The sequence below is a fragment of the Cervus canadensis genome, chromosome 24, assembly GCF_019320065.1.
Source record: "Cervus canadensis isolate Bull #8, Minnesota chromosome 24, ASM1932006v1, whole genome shotgun sequence".
Lineage (NCBI taxonomy): Eukaryota > Metazoa > Chordata > Mammalia > Artiodactyla > Cervidae > Cervus > Cervus canadensis.
Genome location: NC_057409.1, coordinates 43,938,213 through 43,957,218, shown reverse-complemented (window position 1 = coordinate 43,957,218; position 19,006 = coordinate 43,938,213). Strand labels below are relative to the sequence as shown.

Genomic DNA, 19,006 nt, shown 5'->3' with positions numbered 1-19,006 from the left:
TTGCTGTTGGATAAATATCATATATGTCTCAGAAACTATAGAAAACAGTACAGAAAGTTCCAAAGTACAGGGAAATGTCTGTGTAATAGTCACAGGCAATTTTGTAGCTCTGAGATCAGGCTATTCTATTATTGAAATAGCCTTTCAAAATGAAGTCTCTTATGCAAACTCTTTGTTCATACAACTTCTCCATTATTCAATTTAAAAGGCAAAATGTGAAATAATCAACCTAGTATTTGTTTTAGTTCATATGGTTTTCAAATGTTAATTGATACCCAGGCGACAGCATCAGAATCCCTATTTTTTTTTTTTTTTTTTTGAAAAATACAAATTCCAGGCTCCATTTCCAAATTGAGATTTATTAGGTCAGAGGTGGGACCTGGGAATGTATATTTTTGTAAAGATGGGTGAGTGTTTCCAATGGGTAGTTTGGTTTTGGAACCACTGAATTACACAAAGTATTAGAGAAACCTATTATTAAGTATAATTGCTATTGGGATAAGAAAACTCAGGACTCACCTGATATGCTGGTTTGAATTCTGTATGTTCTGGTTTGAAACACGGTGAAATGTATTCTTTTGGTGAGAAAACCACCTTTTAAAAAGAGAAGCTTTAATTTTAGACTGCTTGTAATGAAAGAATATTTCCCAAGATAATTTTACTCATTCAATAGTTATTAAAGATATTAAACATTTTAAAAACTAAAGAAATATTTTCCTCATAACTACTGTAAATTGCTAATAATCAAAAGAAGTTTATATCAGACATATATAATAATCTTCACCTCCCTGACACTACAACACTCTATTGAATCTGTAAAACCAAAATAATGCTCAGCAACTTTAAGCAGAAACAAAAGTAGAAAAGAAAACAGAACTGTTAAAACAAATGTAATCTAGTTTTAAAAGGTTGTGAAATGCTTTAGATAATAAGTGGCATCTGATATTATATTGAGACAACAATTTCAATGACTCTCAACCTGTAATTGTTAAATGGGTAACTACTCCCTAAGGAAACACTTTATGCTAAATCAAGGTGTACAGGAAAATTACAGAAACACTTAATTTCTGGAGATGGAAGACACTTTGTATGCGTGTGCGCCCAGTCGTGTCCGGCTCTTCCCCCTGCTCTGCAGCCCGCCAGGCTCCCATGCCCATTGACTTTTCCAGGCTAGAATACTGGAGTAGGTGCCATTTCCTACTCCAGGGGATCCTCCCAACCCAGAGACTGAACTCACATCTCTTGCGTCTCCTGCACTGGCAGGCAGATTCTTAACCACTAGCACCACCTGGGAAGCCCAGAAGACACTTTAGCGATAATCAAGACCTACTCTCTGTTTTACACAAGAATCTGCAGTTGAAGTTATTGCCCTAAATTACCAGATTAAATCCTAGGCATTCTAAATTTTTATCTGATGTACCTACTACCACACAATGAAAACTGCAGTGAAAGACAATGGTGCTTTGAAAATATCATAAGATGCATGTACACTTCCAACTCATTTAGAGAAAATGATACTATCTCTTTGCAGAACACTTAGTATTATAAACCACTTTTCCATACACTGCCTCCTTTAGTCTATAGATGCTTCATTATATATCAAGTCAGTTAAAATAATTCAAGGAATGACGCTTTCATAAGAAATACTTTTGGTTTAAGTGTTCGTTAATATTAAGCAGTCAATAACATGACTTTATTCTTACATCTTCAGCAGCTTCCCATGTTATGTTATTCACTACCCTCAGACACTGACTCCAAGTGATTTCTCTAAGTATCTCAGAATTCCCTACTACAGTTTCTCTCCTCCAGAAAAATGTGTCTAACTCGGAACTCTACAAATACATCTCATTCTTTTCCACACCTGTTCTTTTGCTCATTTTCTTTTTCTTTGAATTTTCCAAAATCTCCCTTAAAAAGTTTAAATTCTAACATTTGAAAGTTTGTTGCTTTAAATGAATTTAGTAGAAAAATTAAAGGTAAATGAAATATGTCTGACAAGGAAGTGGAAGAATAAGTAGTAGGAAAAAAATCTCATTTTGGGAAAAAAAAACACACAAAAAACAAATAAAAACTCCCCCCTTATATATAAGCATGGAAAAATATATGAAAGGATACAAAATGTTAACATTGTTTTCTCAAGGGAGAAAACTCTGGACAAAAGGAAAGATGAGGACACTATTAACTTTTAACTCTGTATTATTGATTAGGTGAACATCCAATACTTTTTCGAGTTAAAAAATCCAGGACAGTTGTTATTCAGTCACTAAGTCAATGTCCAACTCTTTGTGACCCCATTAACTGCAGCACCCCAGGATTCCCTGTCCTTCACTATCTGAGTTTGCTCAAACTCATGTTGAGTCAGTGACACCATCTATCCATCTCATCCTCTGTCACGCCCTTCTGCTCCTGCCTTCAATATTTCCCAGCATCAGGGTCTTTTCTAGTGAGTCAGTTCTTAACATCAGGTGGCCAAAGTATTTGCATTTCAGCTTCAGCACCAGTCCTTCCAATGAATATTCAGGATTGATTTCCTTTAGGATTGACTGGTTTGATCTCCATGTTGTCCAAGGACTCGCAAGAGTCTTCTCCAGCACCACAGCTCGAAAACATCAATTCTCTGGCTCTCAGCCTTCTTTATGGTCCAACTCTCAACATCTGTACATGACTATTAGAAAAACCACAGCTTTGACTATATGGATCTTTGTCGGCAAAGTGATGTCTCTGCTTTATAATACATTGTCTAGGTTTGTCATAGTATTTCTTCCAAGAACCAAGTGTATTTTAGTGACTGCAGTCACTGTCCGCAGTGATTTTGGAGCCCAAGAAAATGAAATCTGATACTATTTCCCCAAATACCCTCCAGGGAAGCTTGCCTGTCACACAGAGCATGCCTATACAGCCAACATACTCCTTCATTCACAAATATAAAGCAAGCCAACAAAACTCATCAGATATGTGAGGAAAATCAGTATATGTAAGTGAAGGATCAATAAGAATAAACAGAACTAACCCCAGAGTAAATAGAGCTATTTCTGAGGAATGCAGGGGGAGAAAGACCCTTGGAAAGATTCAAAATAGTATCCTCAGAAATATTTAGAAGGGCATTGATTTCCACTTAGCTATATAATAGGCACGTCAAATTTAATGTATACCTAATAGGATTCTAGATTACCTCCCTGCTCCCCTCCTCCCTCAAAAAAAAAAAAAACAAAAAAAAAACAAAACACCCACAAAACCTTGGCTTTTCTCTGTTTTTCCTCATCTCAGGTAATGGTGCCACCTCTACTGAACTGTCAGACCAGATACCTGCGTCAATCTTTCTCTCCTCCTCCTCCGTTTCATGTATAAGCCAGCATTAAGTCCTGTGGCTACTGCCTTCAAAATATATTAAATATCCAATCATATGCTACCACCACCTACTACCCCTGCAGCATAAGTCACCATCATCTCTTCCCAACAAGAGTCTCTTAATTAGTCTCTTGCTCCCTGTGACACAGACTGAGAGTTACTTTCCCAAAATACATATTATTTCAAGAACCTCAATTTTGGGGAGCAAAAATGCTGCTGCTGCTAAGTCGCATCTGTCGTGTCCGACCCTGTGTGACCCCATAGACGGCAGCCCACCAGGCTCCCCCGTCCCTGGGATTCTCCAGGCAAGAACACTGGAGTGGGTTGCCATTTCCTTCTCCAACGCACGAAAGTGAAAAGTGAAAGTGAAGTCTCTCAGTCGTGTCCGACTCTTCGAGACCCCATGGACTGCAGCCCACCAGGCTCCTCCCTCCATGGGATTTTCCAGGCGAGCGTACTGGAGTGGGTGCCATTGCCTTCTCTGAAGCAAAAATGTCCCTTACTCAAGAAGCTACATCTTCCAGCCTCCTTTAAAAGACAGGAGTGGCCATGTAACAAGGTTCTGGCCAACTACATATAATTGAAAACTGTTGGAGGAAGCTTCTAAGAGTATATCTTAAAACAGGCAGACTGAGCTGACAGGTACTTGGTCAACCTTTATTCCTTTCTTCTTCCTGCCTGGAACACATCGTGACTCCTAGAAGTAAGAGTTCATTTACTGTTACTCTACACTAACATGCATATGCTGGCAATAGATTCCAGAAAGAAAGAACATCTGGGTCCAGGATGACATCATGAAAACCACTGCACCACTATTTAAGGCAGTGTTTCTAAACTTTCGTTTATAATTCTTAACTGATTCAACAACTTCCACGCATATTGAGTCTATTCATCCACAATGGAATGAAGCTAGAAATCAGTAATAGAAGGAAACTGGAAAAATAACAAATATGAAGAAAGTGAACACTTGTAGCAACAAGTACACTCTGTGCCCAGAGCTTGATTTACAAATATCATTCTCCAGTAAAATAACCAGGACTCCATGTAGAAACTATTGATATTATGACCGGGTAAGAAAAATTCAGTATAAGCCTGGAACATCATAGAGCACTAAAAACTATGAAAATGCTCAAAAAATGAAAGGACATGGGCATGTCACTGGGACACAGAACACACTGAAAGCCCCATTGGCCAAAGCTGGAAATCCAACAAAATAAATAATACCACATTAGATTATAATACTATATATATATATATATATAACTACACTCATGGAAATAAATTATATAAATAAATGAGGGAAACAAATCTTTCTCACAGAAGAATTAAAAAAAAAAAAAAAAAGACATGTAGATACTCCCCCATCCAAGAAGTAGAGCTTAATTCTGGCCCACCACCCTCACACATATACCCTTGAGGGTAGGCTAGACTTAGGGACTTACTTCAAAAAATCAGAGCAGTGAAAGCAAAAAAACAGTAACTGCACAGTGGAGAAACCTGGCAATCAAGACCTAAATGGGGGCGAGGTGGTCCTAAGATGGTGGGGGAATAGGATGGGGAGACCACTTTCTCCCCCACAAATTAATCAAACAGTCATTTGAATGCTGAGCAAATACCACAAAACAACTTCTGAACGCTGGCAGAGGACACCAGGCACCCAGAAAGGCAGCCCATTGTCTTTGAAAGGAGGTAGGACAAAATATTTCTTTGAGCCTCTTTTGTGGGCTGGTGGGGGAGGGGGCGGGGCAAGAATACTAGAGTGGGTTGCCATTCCCTTCTCCAGGAGATCTTCCTGACCCAGGAATTGAACCCGGGTCTCCCGCACTGTAGGCAGACACTTAACCGTCTGAGCCACCAGGGAAGTGAGAAATAGATTTAAGGGATTAGACTGGACAGAATCCCTGATGAACTATGGACGGAGGTTCATGACATTGTACAGGAGACAAGGATCAAGACCATCCCCATAAAAAGAAGTGCAAAAAGGCAAAATGGTTATCTGAGGAGGCCTTACAAACAGCTATGAAAAGAAGAGAAGCAAAAAGCAAAGAAGAAAGGGAAAGATATTCCCATTTGAATGCAGAGTTCCAAAGAATAGCAAGAAGACATAAGAAAGCCTTTCTCAGCGAGCAATGCAAAGAAATAGAGAAAATGACAGAATGGGAAAGACTAGAGATCTCTTCAAGAAAATTAGAGATCCCAAGGGAACATTTCATGCAAATATGGGTTCAATAAAGGACAGATATGGTATGGACCTAACAGAAGCAGAAGCTATTAAGAAGAGGTGGCAAGAATACACAGAACAACTGTACAAAAAAGATCTTCATGACCCAGATAATCACAATGGTGTGGTCACTCACCTAGAGCCAGACATCCTGGAATGTGAAGTCAAGTGAGCCTTAGAAAATATCACTACGAACAAAGCTAGTAGAGGTGATGGAATTCCAGTTGAGCCATTTCAAATCCTGAAAGATGATGCTGTGAAAGTGCTGCACTCAATATGCCAGCAAATTTGGAAGACTCAGCAGTGGCCACAGGACTGGAAAAGGTCAGTTTTCATTCCAACCCCAAAGAAAGGCAATGCCAAAGAATGCTCAAACTACTGCACAATTGCACTCATCTCACACGCTATAAAGTAATGCTCAAAATTCTCCAAGCCAGGCTTCAGCAATACGTGAGCCGTGAACTCCAGATGTTCAAGCTGGTTTTAAAAGAGGCAGAGGAACCAGAGATCAAATTGCCAACATCCACTGGATCATTGAAAAAGCAAGAGAGTTCCAGAAAAACATCTATTTCCGCTTTATAGACTATGCCAAAGCCTTTGACTGTGTGGATCACAATAAACTGTGGAAAATTCTGAAGGAGATGGACATATCAGACCATACCTGACCTGCCACTTGAGAAACGTATATGCAGGTCAGGAAGCAACAATTAGAACTGGACATGGAAAAACAGACTGGTTCCCAATAGGAAACGGAGTACGTCAAGGCTGTATATCGTCACCCTGCTTATTTAACTTATATGCAGAGTACATCATGAGAAACGTTGGGCTGGAAGAAGCACAAGCTGGAATCGAGATTGCTGGGAGAAATATCAATAACCTCAGATATGCAGATGACACCACCCTTATGGCAGAAATTGAAGAACTAAAGAGCCTCTTGATGAAAGTGAAAGAGGAGAGTGAAAAAGTTGGCTTAAAGCTCAACATTCAGAAAACTAAGATCATGGCATTCAGTTCCATCACTTCATGGGAAATAGATGAGGAAACAGTGGAAACAGTGTCAGACTTTATTTTTTTGAGCTCCAAAATCACTGCAGATGGTGATTGCAGCCATGAAATTAAAAGACGCTTACTCCTTGGAAGGAAAGTTATGACCAACCTAGATAGTATATTAAAAAGCAGAGACATTACTTTGCCAACAAAGGTCCGTCTAGTCAAGGCTATGGTTTTTCCAGTGGTCATGTATTGATGTGAGAGTTGGACTGTAAAGAAAGCTGAGCACCAAAAAATTGATGCTTTTGAACTGTGGTGTTGACTTGGACTTCAAGGAGATCCAACCAGTCCATCCTAAAGGAGATCAGTCCTAGGTGTTCATTGGAAGAACTGATGCTGAAGCTGAAACTCCAATACTTTGGCCACCTCATGCGAAGAGTTGACTCATTGGAAAAGAGCCTGATGATGGGAGGGATTGGGGGCAGGAGAAGGGGACGACAGAGGATGAGATGGTTGGATGGCATCACTGACTCGATGGACATGAGTTTGGGTGGACTCCGGGAGTTGGTGATGGACAGGGAGGCCTGGTGTGCTGCGTTTCATGGGATCGCAAAGAGTCGGACACAACTGAGCAACTGAACTGAACTAAACTGAACTGAGGACAAAATACAAAAGATAAAAAGAAAGAGTTAGGGATGGAGCCTCATCCTGGGGGCGGGGCGAGGGTGGAGTCTTAAAAGAGAAGTTTCCAAACACCAGGAAACCCTCTCACTGGCAGGTCTGTGGGGAGTTTTGGAATCTCAGAGGGTGACATAACTGGGAGGAAAAAATAAATAAATAAAACCCACAGAATATGCGCCTAACTGCAACTCCCAGCAGAGAAGTAGCCCAGACGCTTGCATCCACCACCAGTAAGCGGGGGCTAAACAGGGACGCCGAGGCTGCATTGCTTAGGGTAAGGACTGGGCCTGAAAGCCCTTAGGGCAATTTGAGGGAGCTAACGTGAGATAGCAACCCAAACTATGGGGTAGCCAGAGAGGAAGAAAAACAAGAGGAGAGAGAGAGAGAGACCTTTCCGGCGAAAAGCTCTAACCTAAGGTACTGCTGGGCCGCTCACAGAACAAAGGACTGAGTGAATACCAGAGGAGATTTAGCCGGCTGTGGACCGGCCCATCCCCCACCGGAGGCAGGGAGGCAGGCAGGAGACAGCCACAGCCAGAAGCAAAGGGGCAAACTCGGCCCCCAGAGACGGCATCCCCTACCAAACTGTGAGCAGGCTCCCAGCTGCTAACCAAGTCTTCCTGGGGTCCTGGATGGTTGACATCCGTCAGGAGGGTCGCACCCAGAGATCAGCTCCCCAGAGGAGACACACGGCACACCTGAGATGGCGCTCCCACTGCTCACCCAGGAAACCAAGCGGCTGGGACTGGGAGGTGATAAGATTCACCACCCAGCTGGGAAGACTGCGCTTGCCAAGCACCTGGTCGCCTGCGCTGCCGGGACCTGGGAAGGGCACAAAACACAGGCCCAACTGAGTCTGTGCCTCTGTAGAGTACCCAAGAACCTGAACCTGAGTGGTGTAGATCTGGGAAGTGCACATAACCCAGGGCCCGCGTCGGACAGTTCCCCTGCAGAGCAACCTGGAGCCTGAGCAGTGTAGACAGGAAAAGTACACACGCTGTGAGCGGGGGCAAACCCAGTGGGCCCAGACACTGCGAGCGCTCCCCACACACACCAGTGATGTTTGTTTGCAATGTCCCTCCCTCCCTTCAGCAGCACTGAACAAGTGAGCCTAAATAAGTGACCACCTTCACCCTCTTGTGTCAGGGCGGAAGTTAGATACTGAAGAGACTTGCAAACAGAGAAAGCCAAAATAAACAAAGAAGAGAGAATGGCTTTGGAAGTGACAGGTGCAACAGATTAAAACCCTGTAGTTAGCACTGGTTACATTGGAAGGGGCCTATAGACCCTGAGAAGAAGTATAAGCTGGAACAAGGAACTATCTGAAAATGAACTGACCCCACACTGCCCTCAACAACTCCAGAGAAATTCCTAGATATATTTTACTATTATCATTTTTAATTAAAAAAATTTTTTATTTTTAAGTTCTTTAGTACTCCTTTAATTTTCATTTTTAAAACCTACTATTACCTTGAAAAAAAGACCCTATTTTTAAAGCAAATTTCGTATTTTTTTATATATAACTTTTGTGATTTTGTTTTGTTTTTTTAATATTGTATTTTTGACAGCCTAACCTCTACTCTAGATTTTTAATTTTTGCTTTTTGGTATTTGTTATCAATTCTATACCTTTAGGAATCCAATCTTCAGTACCCATTTTTACTTAGGAGGGTGATTACTGGCTTGATTGCTCTCTCCCTTTTGACTCTCCTTTTTCTCCCCCAGGTCACCTCTATCTCCTCCCTCCCCCTCTTCTTCTCTACTTAACTCTGTGAATCTCTTTGGGTGTCCGGGCTGTGGAGAAAACTTAAGGAACTGATCACAGGCTAGAATCATCTCTCTCTCTCCTTTTGACTCCCCTTCCTCTCCTCCTGGTCACATCTCCTTCCTCCCTCTTCTCTTCTCTATGAAACTCTGTGAACCTCTCTGAGTGTTCCAGACTGTGGAGAGCAAAAGGGAATTGATTACTGGCTAGACTTCCCTTTTGATTCCCCCTCTTCTCCTCCTGGCCACCTCTATCTCCCTCCTCCCTCTACTCTTCTTCATGTAACTCTGTGAACCCCTCTGGGTGTCCCTTATTGTGGAGAATCTTTTCACCATTAACCTAGATGTTTTATCATCAGAGCTGTATGGATGGAGAAGTCTTGAGGCTACCATAAGAATAAGACTGAAAGCCAGAGGCAGGAGGCCTAAATCCAAAACTTGAGAACACCAGAAAACTCCTGACTCCAGGGACCATTAATTGACAAAAGCTCATCCAAAAGCCTCCATACCTACACTGAAACCAAGCTCCACCCAAGAGCCAATAAGTTTCAGAGCAAGACATACGAAGCTAATTCTCCAAAAAAGCAGGAACATAACCACAAGAACAAAAATACAGGTGGGAAAAAGTCACACCAAACCCATAGACACCTCAAAACTCACTACTGGACACTTCATTGCACTCCAGAGAAAAGAGATCCAGCTCCACCCACCAGAACACTGACGCAAGCTTCCCTAACCAGGAAACCTTGACAAGTCACTCGTCCAACACCATCCACAGGGAGGAACCTCTACAATAAAGAGGAACCACAAACTTCCAGCATACAGAAAGGCCACCCCAAACACAGCAGCCTAAACAAGATGAAAAGACAGAGAAATATTCAGCAGGTAAAGGAACGTGATAAAAGCCCACCAATCCAAACAAAAGAGGAGGAGATAGGGAGCCTAACTGAAAAATAATTCAGAATAATGATAGTAAAAATGATCCCAAGTCTTGAAAACAAAATGGAGTTACTGATAAATAGTCTGGAGACAAGGATTGAGAAGATGCAAGAAAAGTTTAAAAGGACCTAGAATAAATAAAAAAGAGTCAATCAATGATGAATAATGCAATAACAGATCAAAAGCACTCTGGAGGGAACCAACAGTAGAATAACTGAGGCAGAAGATAGAATAAGAGAGGTGGAAGATAGAATGGTGGAAATAAATCAAGCAGAAGGGAAAAAAGAAAAAAGAATTAAAAGAAATGAGGACAACCTCAGAGACCTCTGGGACAACGTTAAATGCCCCAACATTCGAATTGTAGGAGTCCCAGAAGAAGAAGGCAAAAAGAAAGGCCATGAGAAAATACTTGAGGAGATAATAGTTGAAAACTTCCCCAAAATGGGGAAGGAAATAGCCACCCAAATCCAAGAAACACAGAGAGTCACAAACAGGATAAACCCAAGGCAAAACACCCCAAGACACATATTAATCAAATTAATGAAGATCAAACACAAAGAACAAATATTAAAAGCAGCAAGGGAAAAACAACAAATAACCCACAAGGGGATTCCCATAAGGAAATTAAGGAAACAATACTATTCACCATTGCAATGAAAAGAATAAAATACTTAGGAATAAATGTACGTAAAGAAACAAAAGACCTATATATAGAAAACTATAAAACACTGATGAAAGAAATCAAAGAGGACACAAACAGATGGAGAAATATACCGTGTTCATAGATTGGAAGAATCAATATAGTAAAAATGAGTATACTACCCAAAGCAATCTATAGATTTAATGCAATCCCTATCAAGCTACCAATGGTATTTTTCAGAGAATCAGAACAAATAATTTCACAATTTGTATGGAATTACAAAAATCCTCAAATAGCCAAAGCAATCTTGAGAAAGAAGAATGGAACTGGAGGACTCAACCTGCCTGACTTCAGGCTATGCTACAAAGCCACAGTCATCAAGACAGTATGGTACTGGCACAAAGACAGAAACATAGATCAGTGGAACAAAATAGAAAGCCCAGAGATAAATCCACGCACCTATGGACACCTTATCATCAACAAAGGAGGCAAGAACATACAATGGAGAAAAGACAATCTCTTTAACAAGTTGTGCTGGGAAAACTGGTCAACCACTTGTAAAAGAATGAAACTAGAACACTTTCTAACACCATACACAAAAATAAACTCAAAATGGATTAAAGATCTAAATGTAAGACCAGAAACTATAAAACTCCTAGAGGAGAACATAGGCAAAACACTCTCTTACATAAATCATAGCAGGATTCTCTATGACCCACCTCCCAGAGTAATGGAAATAAAAGCAAAAATAAACAAATGGGATCTAATTAAAATTAAAAGCTTTTGCACCACAAAGGAAACTATAAGCAAGGTGAAAAGACAGCCTTCAGAATGGGAGAAAATAATAGCAAACAAAGCAACTGACAAGTAATTAATCTCAAAAATATACAAGCAACTCCTGCAGCTCAATTCCAGAAAAATAAGCGACCCAATCAAACAATGGGCCAAAGAACTAAACAGACATTTCTCCAAAGAAGACATACAAATGGCTAACAAACACATGAAAAGATGCTCAACATCACTCATTATCAGAGAAATGCAAATCAAAACCTCAATGGGTACCATTACATGCCAGTCAGAATGGCTGCTATCCAAAAGTCTACAAACAATAAATGCTGGAGAAGGTGTGGAGAAAAAGGGACCCTCTTACACTGTTGGTGGGAATGCAAACTAATATAGCCACTATGGAAAACAGTGTGGAGATTCCTTAAACAACTGGAAATAGAACTGCCATACAACCCGGCAATCCCACTTCTAGGCATACACACCAAGGAAACCAGAATTGAAAGAGACACATGTACCCCAATGTTCATCACAGCACTCTTTACAATAGCCAGGACATGGAAGCAACCTAGATGTCCATAGGCAGACGAATGGATAAGAAAGCTGTGGTACATATACACAATGGAGTATTACTCAATTATTAAAAGGAAGGCATTTGGAGGAGGGAGCTAAGATGGCAGAGGAATAGGAGGGGGAGACCACTTTCTCCCCTACAAATTCATCAAAAGAACATTTGAATGCAGAGCAAACTATACAAAACAATTTCTGATCACTAGCAGAGTACATTAGGCACCCAGAAAAACAGCCCATTGTCTTCTAAAGGAGGTAGGATAAAATATAAAAGACAAAAAGAGAGACAAAAGAGTTAGGGACAGAGATCTGTCCTGGGAAGGGAGACTTAATAGAGGAAGTTTCCAAACAACAGGAAACCCTCTCACTGGCGGGTCTGGGGGAAGTTTTCGAATCTCGGAGGGCATCCTAACCGGGAGGGAAAAACCAATAAAACCCACAGATTACATGCCTAAAAGCAACTCCCAGCAGAAAAGTACCCCAGACGCTCGCATCCACCACCAGCAAGTGGGGGCTGAACAGAGAGGAGTGGGCAGCATTGCTTAGGGTAAGGACCAGACCTGAATTCCCTGAGGGCAATCTGAGGGCGCTAACGTGAGACAGCAACTTAAACTGTGGGATAGCGAGAGAGAGAGAATTAACCTGCAAAAAGCCCTAACCTAAGATACAGCCGGCCTGTTCGCAGAACAAAAGAACTGAGCAATACCAGAGAAGAGCTAGCCGGCTTTGGACCAGCCCATCCCCCGCCGGAGGCAGGAGGCAGGGGGGAGGTGGGCGCCAGCCAGAGCCAGAAAGAGGCAAACTCAGGCCCCAGAGATGGCATCCCCTACCAAACTGCAAACAGGCTTCCAGTTTCTAACCAAAGACTTCCTGAGATTCTGGATGGTTGACATCTGCTGGGAGGGTCGCAGCCAGAGGTCAGCTCCCCAGAAGAGACACAAGGTGCACCTGACGGATGCGTCCAGAAACTGAGCCTGGGACGGGGAGGGGAGAAGTCGTGCTGCACCTGGCGAGAGTGCGCTTGTCAAGCTCCTGGTTCCCTGAGCTGCTCAGACAGGGAAGGCACAAAACGCAGGCCCAACTGAGTCTGTGCCTTTGTGGACTACCCGAAAATCTGAACCTGAGCGGCTTGGGCCTGGGACGTGCACGCAACTCATGGCCCACTCCCTGTAGAGCAGCCTGGAGCCTGAGCAGTGTAGACGGGGGAAGCACATGCGCCGTGAGCGGGGACAAACCCAGTGTGGCCGGAACACTGTGAGTGCTCCCCACACACGCCAGTGAGATTTGTCTGCAGCACCCCTCCCTCCCCACAGCACAACTGAACAAGTGAACCTAAACAAGAGACCACCTCTGCCCACTTGTGTCAGGGCGGAAATTAGACACGGTAGAGACCTGCAAACAGAAACCAAATAAACAAAGGGAACCGCTTTAGAAGTGACAGGTGCAACAGATTAAAATCCCTGTAACACCGACTACACTGGAAGGAGCCTATAGATATTGAGAAGTATAAGCTGGAAAAAGGAACTATCTGAAACTGAACTGAACCCACACTGCCCACAACAGCTCCAGAGAAATTCCTAGATATATTTTTACTATTATTATTTTTTTTACTTAAAAAAATAAAAAAACTTTTTTCCTTTCTTTTTTTTTAAAGTCCTCTATTACTCCTCAATTTTCATTTTTATAACCTTGCCAAAAAAAGGACCCTATTTTTAGAGCAAACTTCATATATATTTCTTAAATTTTGTGTTTTTTTTTAAAATATTGTATTTTTAAAAGTCTAACCTCTACTGTAGAATTTTAATCTTTGTTTTTCAGTATTTGATATCAATTTTGGACATTTAAGAATCCAAACTTCAGTACCCATTTTTATGCAGGAGTGTGATTACTGGTTTGATAACTCTCTCCCCCTTTTGACTCTCCTATTTCTCCCCAAGATCACCTCCATTTCCTCCCTCCCCCTTCTCTCCTCAATCCAATTCTGTGAATCTCTGTGGGTGTTCTGGGCCACAGAGAACACTTGGGGAAAAGAGTACTGCCTAGATCTGTCTCTCTCCTCTTGATTCCCCCCTTTTCTCCTCCTGCTCACCTCTATCTCCTTCCTCCCTCTCCTCTTCATGTAACTCTGTGAACCTCTCTGGGTGTCCCTCACTGTGGAGAATCTTTTCACCATTAACCAAAAAGTTTTATTACCAGTGTTGTATGGATGGAGAAGTCTTGAGGCTAATGGGAGAATAAGACTGAAGTCCAGAGGCAGGAGGCTTAAGCCCAAAACCTGAGAACACAAGAGAACTCCTGACTACTGGAAACATTAATTAATAAGAGATTATCCAAAAGCCTCCATACTTATACTGAAACCAACCACCACCCAAGAGCCAATAAGTTCCAGAGCAAGACACACCATGCAAATTCTCCAGCAACACAGGAACATAGCCCTGAGCGTCAATATACAGGCTGCCCAAAGCCACACCAAACCCATAGATCCATCTGAAAACTCACTACCAGACACTCCATTGCGCTCCAGAGAGAAGAAATCCAGCTCCACCCACCAGAACACCGACGCAAGCTTCCCTAACCAGGAAACCTTGACAAGCCAATCGTCCAATGCCACCCACTGGGAGAAACCTCCACAATAAAAAGAAACCACAGACTACCAGAATACAGAAAGGCCACCCCAAACACAGCAATCTAAATAAGATGAAAAGGCAGAGAAATACCCAGCAGGAAAAAGAATATGAAAAATGCCCACCAAGTCAAACAAAAGAGGAGGAGATAGGGAATCTACCTGAAAAGAATTTAGAATAATGATAATAAAAATGATCCAAAATCTTGAAAACAAAATGGAGTTACAGATAAATAGCCTGGAGACAAGGATTGAGAAGATGCAAGAAATGTTTAACAAGGACCTAGAAGAAATAAAAAAGAGTCAATTAAAAATGAATAATGCAATAAATGAGGTCAAAAACACTCTGGAGGGAACTAACAGTAGAATAATGGAGACAAAAGATAGGATAAGTGAGGTAGAAGGTAAAATGGTGGAAATAAATGAAGCAGAAGGGAAAAAAGAAAAAAGAATCAAATGAAATGAGGAAAACCTCAGGGACCTTTTGGACAATGTGAAAGGCCCCAACATTCGAATCATAGGAGTCCTAGAAGAAGAAGATAAAGGCCATGAGAAAATACTCGAGGAGATAATAGCTGAAAATTTCCCCAAAATGGGGAAGGAAATAGTCACACAAGTCCAAGAAACCCAGAGAATCCCAAACAGGATAAACCCAAGGTGAAACACCCCAAGACACTTATTAATCAAATTAATGAAGATCAAACACAAAGAACAAATATTAAAAGCAGCAAGGGAGAAATAACGAATAACACACAAGGGGATTCCCATAAGGATAACAGTCGATCTTTCAATAGAAACTCTTCAGGCCAGAAGGGAATGGCAGGACATACTAAAAGTAATGAAAGAGAATAAGTTACAACCCAGATTACTGTACCCAGCAAGGATCTCATTCAGATATGAAGGAGAAATCAAAAGCTTTACAGACAAGCAAAAGCTGAGAGAATTCAGCACCACCAAACCAGCTCTTCAACAAATGCTAAAGGATCTTCTCTAGACAGAAACACAGAACGTGAACCCAAAACAACAAAGTAAATGGCAATGGGACCATACCTATCAATAATTACCTTAAATGTAAATGGGCTGAATGCTCCAACCAAAAGACGAAGACTGGCTGAATGGATAGAGAAGCAAGACCCCTACATATGCTGTCTACAAGAGACCCACCTCAAAACAAGGGACACATACAGACTGAAAGTGAATGGCTGGAAAAAAATATTTCACGCAAATGGAGACCAAAAGAAAGCAGGAGTCACAACACTCATATCAGATAAAATGGACTTTAAAATAAAGGCTGTGTAAAGAGACAAAGGACACTACATAATGATCAAAGGATCAATCCAAGAAGAAAATATAACAATTATAATTATATATGCACCCAACATAGGAGCACTACAATATGTAAGGCAAATGTTAACAAGTATGATAGGGGAACTTAACAATAACACAATAATAGTGGGAGACTTTAATAGCCTACTCACACCTATGGATAGATCAACTAACCAGAAAATTAACAAGGAAACACAAACTTTAAATGACACAATGGACCAGCTAGACCTAATTGATATCAACAGGATACTTCACCCAAAACAATGAATTTCACCTTTTTCTCAAGTGCACACGGAAACTTCTCCAGAATAGATCACATCCTGGGCCATAAATCTAGCCTTGGTAAATTCAAAAAAACTGAAATCATTCCAAGCATCTTTTCTGATCACAATGCAGTAAGATTAGATCTCAATTACAGGGAAAAAACTATTAAAAATTCAAACATATGGAGGCTAAATAATACACTTCTGAATAGCCAACAAATCATAGAAGAAATCAAAAAAGAAATCAAAATATGCATAGAAACGAATGAAAATGAAAACACAACAACCCAAAACCTATGGAACACTGTAAAAGCAGTTAAGTGGAAGGTTCATAGCAATACAGGCTTACCTCAGGAAACAGGACAGAAATCAAATAAATAATCTAACTCTACACCTGAAGGAACTAGAGAAGGAAGACATGAAGAACCCCAGGATTAGTAGAAGGAAAGAAATCTTAAAAATTAGGGCAGAAATAAATGCAAAAGAAACAAAAGAGACCACAACAAAAATCAGCAAAGCTAAAAGCTGTGTTTTTTTTAAAGATAAATAAAATTGACAAAACGTTAGCCAGACTCATCAAGAAACAAAGGGAGAAAAACCAAATCAACAAAATTAGAAATGAAAATGGAGAGATCACAACAGACAACACTGAAATACAAAGGATCATAAGAGACTACTACCAGCAGCTCTATGCCAATGAAATGGACAACTTGGATGAAATGGACAAATTCTTAGAAAAGTATAACTTTCCAAAACTGAACCAGGAAGAAATAGATCTTAACAAACCCATCACAAGCACAGAAATCAAAACTGTAATCAGAAATCTTCCAGCAAACAAAAGCCCAGGACCAGATGGCTTCACAGCTGAATTCTACCAAAAATTTAGAGAAGAGCTAACACCTATCTTACTCAAATTCTTCCAGAAAATTGCAGAGGAAGGTAAACTTCCAAACTCATTCTATGAGGCCACCATCACCCTAATTCCAAAACCAGACAAAGATGCCACAAAAAAAGAAAACTACAGGCCAATATCACTGATGAACATAGATGCAAAAATCCTTACAAAATTCTAGCAAACAGAATCCAACAACATATTAAAAAAATCATACACCATGACCAAGTGGGCTTTATCCCAGGAATGTAAGGATTCTTTAATATCCACAAATCAATCAATGTAATACACCACATTAACAAATTGAAAGATAAAAACCATATGATTATTTCAATAGATGCAGAGAAAGCCTTTGACAAAATTCAACATCCATTTATGATAAAAACTTTCCAGAAAACAGGAATAGAAGGAACATACCTCATCATAATAAAAGCTATATATGACAAACCCACAGCAAGCATTACCCTCAATGGTGAAAAATTGAAAGCATTTCCCCTAAAGTCAGGAACAAGACAAGGGTGCCCACTCTCACCACTACTATTCAACATAGTTTTGGAAGTGTTGGCCACAGCAATCAGAGCAGAAAAAGAAATAAAAGGAATCCAGATAGGAAAAGAAGAAGTAAAACTCACTGTTTGCAGATGACATGATCCTCTACACAGAAAACCCTAAAGACTCTACCAGAAAATTACTAGAGCTAATCAATGAATACAGTAAAGTTGCAGGATATAAAATTAACACACAGAAATCCCTTGCATTCCTATACACTAATAATGAGAAAACAGAAAGAGAAATCTAGGAAACAATACCATTCACCATTGCAACAACAACAAAAAATACTAAAGCATATATCTACCCAAAGAAACAAAAGACTTATATATAAAACATATATATATGTTATATATATAACATATATATATAAAACTATAAAACACTGATGAAAGAAATCAAAGAGGACACAAATAGATGGAGAAATATACTGTGTTCATAGATTGGAAGAATCAATATTGCGAAAATGACTATACTACCCAAAGCAATCTACAGATTCAGTGCAATCCCTATCAAGCTACCAACGGTATTTTTCATAGAACTAGAACAAATAATTTCACAATTTGTATGGAAATACAAAAAACCTTGAATAGCCAAAGTAATCTTGAGAAAGAAGAAAAGAACTGGAGGACTCAACCTGCCTGACTTCAGGCTCTACTACAAAGCCACAGTCATCAAGACAGTATGGTACTGGCACAAAGACAGAAATATAGATCAATGGAGCAAAATAGAAAGCCCAGAGATAAATCCACACACCTATGGACACCTTATCTTCGACAAAGGAGGCAAGAACATACAATGGAGAAAAGACAATCTCTTTAACAAGTGGTGCTGGGAAAAACTGGTCAACCACTCATAAAAGGATGAAACTAGAACACTTTCTAACACCATACACACACAAAAAAAATCTCAAAATGGATTAAAGATCTAAATGTAAGACCAGAAACTATAAAACTCCTAGAGGAGAACATAGGCAAAACACTCTCCGACATAAATCACAGCAAGATCCTCTATGACCCACCTCCCAGAATGTTGGAAATAAAAGCAAAAATAAACAAATGGGATCTAATTAAAATTAAAAGCTTTTGCACCACAAAGGAAACTATAAGCAAGGTGAAAAGACAGCCTTCAGAATGGGAGAAAATAATAGCAAACAAAGCAACTGACAAGTAATTAATCTCAAAAATATACAAGCAACTCCTGTAGCTCAATTCCAGAAAAATAAATGACCCAATCAAACAATGGGCCAAAGATCTAAACAGACATTTCTCCAAAGAAGACATACAGATGGCTAACAAACACATTAAAAGATGCTCAACATCACTCATTGTCAGAGAAATGCAAATCAAAACTGCAATGAGGTACCATTACACGCCAGTCAGGATGGTTGCTATCCAAAAGTCTACAAGCAATAAATG

General features: G+C 40.4%; 1 protein-coding gene across 1 annotated transcript in view; it reads right to left on the bottom strand.

Moving 5' to 3' along the window:
* Positions 1-19,006, bottom strand: part of C2CD6 (C2 calcium dependent domain containing 6) — a 137,977-nt gene that overhangs the window by 7,841 nt on the left and 111,130 nt on the right. The window contains exon 16 of the mRNA XM_043445794.1: positions 520-594. Coding sequence (XP_043301729.1) covers positions 520-594 — 75 coding nt within the window. The remainder of the gene's footprint in view (positions 1-519; positions 595-19,006) is intronic.